An 11,504-nucleotide genomic window follows, 5' to 3' on the forward strand; every position below is an offset into this window, starting at 1 on the left:
GGAGATGACGTCCACTAGCCAAAGCAGTGTCTAGTGATCCATTGAGCAGGTGGGTTGATGGCAGTAGGCTAGGAGGAGTGCGCTCGGAGATGGACACAGCAGGCAAGAGGAGAAAGGTGTAGGTGACGGTTTGTCGGTGAACCGCTAGCTCAGTTAGCTTCTCAAGTGGAGCAAAGTAGATTTGAAACTGGGACAAGGCCATTGTCTCCTTCTGGTGTGATCAGAGGAAGAGAAATCCTTCTCCCCTTTTCACACCCAAGAGAAAGGATGGACATTGGATGGGCCGGGAGTGTCACTTTTTTTGCTGGACTCTCAGAGCTGGAGGGAACGTCCCGTTGTATCACAGCCAGCCGGGAGAGGATCAGGGATTGCGTCTTAAATTAAGCTGTTATATCTAAGCAGGTGTAACGTTCACATATTAACATTATATTATATTATGTGCATAAGTACAGCCTCACAGAGCCACCATTGTGTCTTTTTATTCATAGCTTGTTGGTCATAGTTGGAATATAGTATTTGTGATTAAATGTCTTGTTGTACCAATATCAGATTAGTTGAATTTTCTCTGTTTGACTGTTTCTCATGTAATTCAACAAAAGAAGACGAGAATTCAAGAGAATGATTTCTTTTATTTTAAGTACCAACACTTTTGATAAGTTAGCAAATTTAAAATGCACTCTTGATAATGTCCAGATGATCTCAATGGAAAAAATAAATAGCAAAGTGATAATAATTTACATACTCAATAAAACAACACAAACACTAAACTAGACAAATAGCAGAATATAATGATCAATGAAGACGTTTGTTTTTTATGTTAAAATGGGATCATATTGTCTTTTTTAAATATAAATTGTTGTTTTATTTTGTTTTGTATTTATTGTATACCAGTACGTTGGTGAGAAATAAATAAATTTCATGGATGGAGGTTTCTGAAGAACAGTCATTTCATATAGAACATTATATACATTCAGCAACAGGTATCAATCAGTTCACCAGAAAAGCTTGGTAGTTTTTTAAAATTACATCACCAAAACTATATTTGCTTAATTGTCCCATTAAAAACAACTTACAACCTTATTAATGTACCTATTAAACTGTGTTACATACTGAGAAACATGTAGCATAACGTTTCTGTGACACTGTTTGATTCTGACTAAATTTCCAAATCTCTGACTTGAACTTTAGTCCAGCTTTTCATGCCACTAATAAACACTCCCATTGTGATATCTGTACAAATATTGACAGCTATCCCTCCAACAAAATTAACCCAGTTGAAAAGCCGAATGTACTGTTTCAAACCCCCATGCAGACAGCGGGGGGCATGTGAAGTTTCAATTTCAAGTTTTCCCTTTCCCTTGGCTGGTGGAGGTCAGTCAGGTATATTTGGTGGATTCTGTCCTGCAGTCACATTTCCCTGCTTACTGATTCATGTCTTGCAGGACAATCATGTGGCCCGAATGTCTTGTGTCTGCACTGTTGTATGTTTACTGTTCATGGCCTGGGAGGTGGTGTGGTGGGTGGGATGGTACCAACAATGATGGCGGGGTCTCAGGAGGCAAAGTAGGAGCTCTGCATTGAGTACAGGTGGTCAATGGGGTTCCCCACCCGAGTCTGCAAATAGCCTACATCTGGAGTGGCCATGAAGCAGTCACTTAGACTTGTCAGCGAGGTGTCACTGTCAATGTCATGGAAGATGGAATCAGTACCTGGGAAGAACAGACATGGGGAAGTCAAACACAACTGCTGTGGTGTTGGATATGAAAATATTTAATTCACTAGCTTCACTGCTCTGGGAAGCTGTACCTAGCAGCAGTTCTTAAGAAGTCCACTTTAACCCAAATACCTGTACTTGAAGCTGCATTAATTCAATTATTGGCAAAAATTGGGGGGGGGGCAGAAGAACTCCTGACATACTGTATCACTGCACACTGCATGCTGCATGCTAGTGGCAATGGAGTTGATGACAGTAAGACTGAACTGTACAGTAAATTTCATAAAACCACAACAATTTAGTTAAAAGAGGCTAAAAAGCTCTGTAGAACTTGGAAACTGCAGAGTTGGTGATAATTCTCTTTGGGTTTTTTAAAAAAAAGATCCAATATAATTGTTGATTTCATATTTCTGTTTGTTTTTTAACAAAGACCATTTCTCATAAGCCCATGACCAGTACAGGTTAAATGTCACCATCTCCACAGAATGAGAAGAGTCCATGGGCAGGTCAAATGTCCGCAGCAAGTTCAGACATGTCTGTATCAACAGCAGGACAGAGAGGACTTTGGTGTTTAGAAAGCAGAAATTATAGCTATAAAGTTGGGGAAAATGACATTATAAGTACTCAGATACCACAAGGTATAAATAATCTGTTAAGTAAAAGTCATGCATTCAAAATTTTACTTAAGTAAAAGTACAAAAATATTAGCATCAAAATATACCAAAAGTAAAAGTACTCCTTATGCAGAATGGCCCATTTTAGAATAATGAATATCTTTGGATTATAATAATGCAGTAATGTGAAACCATCACTTTAATGATGCAGCTGGTAAAGGTGGGGATAATTTTAACTATGTTCATACTGCTGTGAATTTCCCTGGGTTCTATAAAGTCATATCTTATCTTAACCTATAATAATACATCATAATGTATTTGCTGATTAGATTTTGTTAATAAGTTATCAATTAAATGTAGTGGAGTAAAAATAACAAGATTTGCTTCTAAAATGTAGTAAAAAGTAGCATGAAATAGAATTACTCAAGTGAAGTACAAGTACCTCAAAATTGTACTTAAGTACAGCACTTGAGTAAATGTATGCATGCAGCTTTACAATGACACAAACTTTAACAGAAATTTTGATTGTTCTTACTTCCAGAAAAGGTTTAGACAAATGGGTTAAACTGAAAAATGTCTTACCACTGATGTTTTAATGCCACATTAATATCAAAACCCATCAAAGCGTTTAAAAAAAACATTCTGTCAAGACAGACAGAGAGTAGCTCTAGAAGCAACAAACTCCTGCAACAGTTAAAAATTAAAATAGTAATAAAATAACTTTAGTGTGACAATAGCACAAAATTCTTAGCTTAGCTTTGTTAATGGAAACCATTTGGAATGTTTTTTTCTGCTAAGATAGATATCAAATATTGTGGTTGTGTGTGTACGTGTGTCCATGTGTGTATGTGGTTGTACAGGCACACTGGTCTCCCTGAGTCCAAATGTTTAATTTCAGGGTTGTGTAGTACTGTTCTCCTAGGTGTCACTCAGTTTTATTGGGCTCACTGGGTCTAAATGATGACAACTTGATGGGTCATCCATTTTTAATCAGCTGTCAAGCCTTATTGGTTAATTCCCATCACTGCCAATAAAATGAGAGTGAGGTTAACATAGATGAAGTGCCATCATGGTGAGAGTGAGAACACAGGGGAAGTGTCATTACATCAGAGTCTGGTCCTATTGCATAAGATATACTTACAAAATGTATTATAGCACCCAATATTGCCTCCTAAGTTTTGTCTCAACCCATTGTTGATATACTGAAGCCCAATTGTGAAGTATATTGTGTTTAAAAACATTAAAGAACTACTACATTGATTTAGTATAACACTTCCATAAAGTTGGGGAATCAGAAGAGACAGAATAAAAAATAATTGTCAGAATCAAAGCAACAGAGGCAGAGATATCCTGACTTCTGGTCCCTGGTCAAGCTCCAAAAACACTAGATCCTAAATTTCCCATAATGCAACTTGATAGTATCTTCAATCAACAAGTTTCAAATCTCTGCAATAGACAATTTCATACTATAGTGAGATTAATGGGAGTGAAGGCTGCCTGGAAATAAGAAAACATGTAAAACTACTGCTATAGTCCTCTAATGTGGTGGAGGGCTGCAGCCTATCTCGACATGCACTGGGTAGCAGGAAGGGAAACATTTTGGACAGGTCTCCAGCTGGAGACCACTATGGACAAGAGTCTCCAGTCCACATTAATATGGGAGGAGAATACAGAGAACACAGTGCTAAACACTCATCCACAGGTACAGTCATTATAAAGTGTGATACTCACCATTGGGGTTCATGTAGTCACCAGGCATTTGTGGTGGGGTGAGGCCCTGCTGGAAGGGGTCAGTGTTGTAGCTGTTGTGCTCCATGGTCACCAGCTGCTGTTGCTGGTTTGGAGGTAGAGGTCCTGAGTAGGAGCTGAGCAGGCCCTCCATACAACCTGATATCACATCTGTAGCAGTCAGTGAGAACAAGTGAGAACATGGTTGCAATGCTCAGTTGTAGTAGTCATATACTACATGCACACATTGTCTTCCTATACTGTATTTGTGAGGGCATCTCACCTTCACCTACCTTCACTTACTCTGTGTTGGGCAGTAATGCATAACTGAGTAACACTTTACAGTAATGTGATTATTTTTTTCAGTAACGAGTAGTGTAAGGGATGCAATTTGAATTTCAGTAATTACCAATCATACTTTGACATTTGGGGGTCAGCTTGTTCGCTGTGTTACCGAGAGTTTTGTGGAGGGTTAGTGGATAGACTGGTCCAGGAAGTGCTACTTTGGTGCAGGGGCTCCAAAAGAGGAGAAATGTGACACCCAATTATTCCAAAGTTGTTGAATTCATATATTGTGTGTTCTTAGCTGGCTTGCTTATGTTAGCCACAGGTACGCCTACAGGATTCGCTGTTTTGTTTAGAGTTGGTGAGTGTGTAACGGCGCCTCTGAGTTAGGAACTCCTGGAAAGCTGAGTGCCATCACCGAGGCTAAGTTAGTTACTGGATGGTCAGTAAATCCCTTAAAATTGTAGTCTGCCTGCTTATTAAAGCTCAACATCTCAATAAAAGTTGTTTAGAGGCACCGAGTAATTAGTAAAGTAATGTAATTAGTTTTTCAATGAGTAATGTGTATTGAGTAACTGATTACAGTTTTCAAGTATCTTGCCCAACACTGTTGGCCAATAGATTACCCTCAACCCAACCCACTGGACTGCTGCTTCATTGTCCTTGACTGACTCGATGTTTTTCTCTGAATCCCTCTACCAGCAGTAGTAGTTTTTACTTATTGACTGAAAAGGTGTAAATGCATCAGTCGTACATAACAGGTCCTATTAACAGGTCCCATTTACACGTCTCATATCCGGATAATGAACTCTTATGTTACATTAGCTATATCACTAACTTGGTTCTGCCAGGCTATATGGAAATTTCAAGATCCTAGTCCAGTCCAGAGGGTGGTGGTAATGCACCTGAAGCTGTTTGGTAACTGCCAAAAAGCAAGAAGAACAGCATGCAGCAGGCCTATTCAACTGGCGGCAACCTCCGCATGGCCCAGCATACATAAATCTGGGATATGACAAAATAAGTAAACTACATATGTAGTGTATGGAAGTAGCTAACGAGTGAGCCATCTCGCTTTCTTCTCATCTCTGCTGAGAGTTCCATATGCGCAGTACCAATTGGGCAGGATGTTTACAGATGTACTGACACCGCCAATCATATCTTTCACAAATCAACGTTTTCTCATGTGAGTTCCGACCAGCTTAGAAGCTTTTCAAAACATCTAGCTATTGACAGTCACAAGTAGGAAAATGCTCTACTGAAAATATGTCTCTGTTAACCCTGAAATGTATATTTCACTATGAAAACTGTCAGTTTAACCCTGAATGGACTGGCAAGGATTTGTTTATTTTACCGCCAACTCCAAACACCTGCTATTTTTTATTACATTCATTTGTCATTACCAAAAACTAAAAAAAAAGGTTTTAAATAGGCTGCTGAAAATGTCTGTCCCATCTAATTTCCTGGTTTTAAAATCTGGCCCAATTCAAATTTGTAATTGAATAGCCCTGGCATACGATATAGCCTTTGCGTTACCTATTACCTATGCGTCTTGGACAGACATCTGTTCACATTTGTTCTACATATCTGGCTACAATGTGTCTCAAACCATGTCAGGAAGTGGTTTTGAGAAGTTGGATCATAATCCTTCTCTAATGCTTCTGATTGTATTTATTTTTAATTTGATATCAGATAGTTATATGATCCACCCAAGCCACATATATATGGGTATATGTGCAAATGTGTATCAAATTACATGCTGATCTTATCCTGATATGAGACAATGACATGTAGAAACGGGCCTTTGTTGCCAAAATCAGGATTTTCTGGATGTGTGTGTTTATTGTTTTAACAGTTGTTTAACTAATTTATTTTCTTTCTAGTTTATTCATTTGTTGATGGATATATATTGGCCTACTTGGATTCTCTTGCTCTGGAGCATTGAGCATTCGACACTGACACTACATCCATGTTTTTTCTACAGATTATGAATGCTGTAAAACAAACTTTTTTTGTATAAAAGTATATACTGCATTGTCTAAACTGACTGGCTGTTTGATCTTGAAGACGTCTCACCAGTCATCCAGGAGGCTTCATCTCATCCTAACATCAACTTCCAACAACCCCCATTTGCTGGTTTGCCTAGCTCATTTGGTTAACAGCAGCAGCTTCCATTATAATAAACCCTGCTGCTATGCCAATATTGACATGCTGGAAGTCCCTGAACAGATAGAGGCAGTGCTTGCCAAAGCACTGAGACACTTATCTAAACTGTCTGCTCATATCAGCTGTGAGACCACAGTGGCAATAAGCCTGCTAGCTATGAGGAGCTGTGCTGCAACGAGAATCATAGCACCCGCACTTGCCCTGCCATCGGAAAAATTCATATCATATTTACCAGCAGAGATGTCACTCTGGCTTCAGTATGGGACTCATTCTAAAGCCTACAAAACTGGGAGTGTTTGCTGAGTGACTCTACTCTCTTTATTATTCCCATAATAAATTTAATATTTCAAGCTGTTTCTCAAAATAATTAATAAATTACCTAGCTCACAGTAATTACTGTCATTACAATTATAACAGACAGATTACATCTTGCAGATGTTGTGCTTTTCTTTTTTTAACATCAGAGAAAGCAGTTAACCAGCTAACCAATTCAGTATGTACACACACATATCATAATTCCTCACCTTGGCTTAGCCTTTGACTACTGTGTTGCTCCTGCTGTTGCTGTTGTCTGCGGGCTAACTTCTTCATCTGTAAATAAATACACAGTAACAAGCTCGGTATGTGGCTGACAGGCATTTGTTGAGAAGACACTAACAAAACAATAAACAAATGTGAAAGAGCTCATTTGTCAACCTCCTATAGATAATATATTTAAAATATCAAATTACTAACAAAAGTCTGAGGTGTGATATGAAATTTCCTCTGGTGGTCAAAATAAAACCTGAGACCACAACAAAAAAAAATGCACTCAGAACTTTGACCGCTTTGAATATTGTGATGTTTAGGATCAGCAACCAGTGATGGAAATATCTTTTGACATCATCGACAAGTTGAAAGATGCACCTGAAGTCATTACAAATAATTATTGTGATTACTAGAAAAATGTATTTGCATGTACATTTTAAATGAAAAGAACATAACAGCTATACATCTCAATGACATAACTTCTCAATGAAAAGAATCAAAAAGTAAAGGTTACTTGAACCTTGAACCTTAATCAATCAATCAATACAGGAAAAAGGACAAGTAAATCAGCCTATAAATTTGCCTATATTGCAAGTAAGTGGACATATCTACAGTACATACATACCATATGTAGATTTATAATGTAGTGAAGGTTCTGATTAATCATTGCTGTGAGGATGGGACCAAAAAAGCATTATCAGAAATACTTTATTTATTGATCCCTGAGGGGAAACTCTTTAACATAGAAAATGACGACCTGGACATATTCTGAGTTTGCAAGAAACACTTCAGGTCAAATTCAGTATTAGGACCATAGACAAACTAGAAGTAATATATATATATATATATATATATATATATATATATATATATATATATATATATATATATATATATATATAGCCCAGGCTTTTAAACCAGTATGAATATTGTATAAAAATTTGGCTATCGAATAACATATCAATTACGAATCATTAATTTGATCTATTCTGTAAATTTAACTGAACAATTGAATTGTAGAGAATCTAATCAATCTAACAATGTGTAGCATGTCGACAAATGTTTAAACATTTATATTTGTATGCACGATCTAAGCAGCTTAGAACTAGCTCAAGCGGGTGACACGGTGGGATTTAAGAGGTTTTACACGTCCATAGAACTTCTATAAATCCAGACCCAGTAGCTAATTGAGACCTGCTTTATTTGTCAAAACGTGTAGCCACACCTGGCCTCCCGTTTAATTGGGGCTCAGCTTTTATTGAAGTTTTATGGTATTTCTGTCGCTGAAAAATTGACACTGAAAACCGTCAGTTTAACCCTGCCTGGATTAGCAAGTACTTCTTTGCCACCATCTTCAAAAGCCAAACCAATGTATTTAATTTGTGCGTTCCGATAGTTTAAGAATATTATATTCTGAGAGCACCACAAAGCTAAACAAAAGTTTTAAATAGGCTGCTGAAAAGGTCTTGCCCATCTATATTTCCTGGATTTAAAATTTGGTCCAATTAAATTTGAAATCAAATAGCCCTGCTGTACTGTATGAGTGTTGACAGCTTGTTTTTGGTATATTGCTTTACTGACCTTTGCTCTCTGGTTCTGGAACCAGACCTGGACCACACGTACACTGAGTCCTGTCTCTGCAGCCAGGGTCTCTCTCACCTGCAAGTCACAGCATGGTCACACTCATCAACCATTTTTACACACTAACATCATGTGTGTGTTAGTGTAGTGCATATTTCCCAAATATCAGACAGGCATTATGTAATCAGACCCCCATTTCTGTTAATCTGACAGAGATATATACAGTACATGAAATAAACAACTTGCATTTCCTTCTATAGCCAAGTTGCAATGTGGTCGGTGAGTTTATCTCAGCACAGTCGGATTTTGCTGGAATACATAAGGCACTTGGATAATGTTGGGGTTACATTAGGGGTAAATCCAAAGAACTGAGTTCTGAGGTTCCACCTACAGTAAACCAGGGGTCTAGAAAGATCTTTACTGTGGCTCTCAAGGAAGTCAACTGTTATCCTGCGGATTATCCTGCAATGCTCCACATGCTGTGTTAGGTCGAGATCAATATTGTGTGCCTGTACCTTTCATATAGGTACAGAATTTAACATTGAGAAAACAGTAGAAACAGAAAACTATGCAGAATTGACTTGGGGATGCAAAAGTTTATGGCCAGTACCAAACTGGGCCCATTTGAAATCACATCCTATCCGTTGTTTCAATAATGTAAGCTACATTATACTGAGATATATCTGAGATGACATCTTTACATGTATCTCCCTGGTAACCCCACCAGTAAACTTCAACAGTGCAACACCAACCCCCTAAATAGAAATACTAAACTCATTTATTTTATGCCTAAAACGGGACAATTAAATATGACATGAATATAGAAAGTATCAGAATAGGGCGTCACAACCCACAATGTGTAATTTGAATAATGATATCTGGAAGCATCTGTTAATCTAAAGATCTGAATGTCTTGGCCATTCTAAAATGCTATTTGTGACAAAATACAGTTTACTTGTTAAAAACTGCAGTGATCCCAGCTATACCATTTTACATCCTTTATCAATGTAATTTGTTTAGGAACTGTTGCACCACATTTTTTCTTTATTTTATCTGTTAAACTCATATTCAATCGTAATATCAAACAGTAAATATCTTAAGGAACTTATGGGGCGCTCTAGTTTGTCTTTATACACTGTGTGGTATGCAGTTTTTGTGTGCTGTGCCTTCCCAATGTTGAAATACTTTTACTTAACAGTACAGCTCTCAGTACAGTCTGATTTCCTGATTTCACAAAAGTAATGACAGAACAGAAACAAGAGTGTAATAGTTCCATTCTGGCCACCAAGCAAAGCTTTAGAATGCCATTCTAAAGTTTGATAAGTACATAATTTCAGTAAAACATGTCACTATACTCATTTCTCTCTGCTCACCTTTCTGCAGGGTTTGGAGGAGACCTCGAAGGAGGCCTTGAAGGCTCTCCTCTGCTGGGTGGTGAGGATGGTGCGTGGCCGTTTAGGCCGGCGAGGGTCTTTCCAGTCATTGCTGCCTTTCCCTGCTGCATGGCACTTCTCTGTCTTCATATCCAGATCCTCATCTTCAGTCTTATCTAACACCAGACAGATATTTTATTTTTTTAGTTAATTTTACTACAGATTTGACTCGACTACAGTTTTGTGTCTAACTGGATGTGAATCATTTTTTCTGCATTACAGGCTAGGTAAAATTCAACTCAAAGAATGCTAATGAGAACCAATCTTCAATTTAGAAATTAAGTAATTAATTGGATGTGTTTTCAAATTCACTGTAATAGACTGCTATAGAATCCCCAGTGTTACCTGAATCCGAGTTGTCTGGACTGACTGTGCTGAGCAGGACCCTCTCCCTGTCATAGTCACTCTTGCACAGTAGCTGACCTTCTTTCAGAACAAACTTGTCTCCTTTGCACAGCTGGCGCTCACAGACACAGCAGCAGAAGCAGCTGAGGTGGTAAACTCTCTCCAGTGCTCGCATTACAAACTCTGTGGGTGCTATCTTCTCCAGACAGCCGCTGCACTTAGTGGTAAACAACCTTAGGACACACAGGAGAGAGAGGAGTGTTAACAATACAGAATGTATGGGGGAACACTGTTCAATAACCACATTATGTAACTACTGACAGTGTGTGACTTCTTAAAATACACATATATATATATATATATATATATATATATATATATATATATATATATATATATATATATATATATATATATATATATTTTTGATACATTTCTTATATGTTATGATTGAAGTTCAAAATTAAACATTATCTGTTCATAGTGCCATAAATAACGTGCCATAGATCTACCAGTTAGATTCAATACTCCCCCATAACTACCATCCCATATCCAAATTACCTTTGATCTCCAAAATTGTTGAAAAGTTGGTTGTTAAGCAACTTTTAGAAATAATGGAAGGAAACAACATTTTTGACAAATTGCTTCCATGTCATGCAGGGTCCCACACAGCGCCGCCGCTCCCACCACGCGCATCACGCACTGTGCGTAGGGCACCCAGTGCTGAGGGGGCACCAAAAATAGCCTAATGAAATTTTTTTTTTAATGCCGGTATTATTTCATTAGCCTATAGAAATATTAGGCACATTTTAGCCATGTATATGTAACAAAAAAGGGGGAACAAAAAAGATATTTAATAATTGCTCTAGGCTAGTGGCCCCCCGTGTCGGATGGTCCGTTCTGGTTGTTCGCGCGGGCGAATAATAAAGGAATTATGCTTAGGGCACCAAAATGGCTAGCAGCGGCACTGGTCCCACATGGCTCAGTCCTTGGCCCTTTTTTTGTTCATTAATAATCTATTGCCCCTTGGCCATGTTATTTGTCATTTCACCCGTGTCCTATAAATGTTACGCTGATGACTCTCAGTTGTATGTCTCATTTAGCTCTGAAAAT

The 11,504-nt window shown here is 38.0% G+C and overlaps 1 protein-coding gene across 2 annotated transcripts in view; it reads right to left on the minus strand.

Annotated features, from left to right (window-relative positions):
• Positions 1-684: 684 nt before the first annotated feature.
• LOC122865842 (LIM homeobox transcription factor 1-beta-like) overlaps positions 685-11,504 on the minus strand; it is a 67,796-nt gene continuing 56,976 nt past the window's right edge. For both annotated transcript variants that reach the window (XM_044174756.1, XM_044174754.1), the window contains 6 exons: positions 10,392-10,624; positions 9,987-10,162; positions 8,614-8,691; positions 7,029-7,095; positions 4,060-4,227; positions 685-1,709 (listed from right to left, as the gene is read on the minus strand). In XM_044174756.1, the coding sequence (XP_044030691.1) occupies positions 1,552-1,709; positions 4,060-4,227; positions 7,029-7,095; positions 8,614-8,691; positions 9,987-10,162; positions 10,392-10,624 (880 nt within the window). In that variant the 3' untranslated portion in view covers positions 685-1,551. The remainder of the gene's footprint in view (positions 1,710-4,059; positions 4,228-7,028; positions 7,096-8,613; positions 8,692-9,986; positions 10,163-10,391; positions 10,625-11,504) is intronic.

This window comes from Siniperca chuatsi, linkage group LG18, assembly GCF_020085105.1.
Source record: "Siniperca chuatsi isolate FFG_IHB_CAS linkage group LG18, ASM2008510v1, whole genome shotgun sequence".
NCBI lineage: Eukaryota > Metazoa > Chordata > Actinopteri > Centrarchiformes > Sinipercidae > Siniperca > Siniperca chuatsi.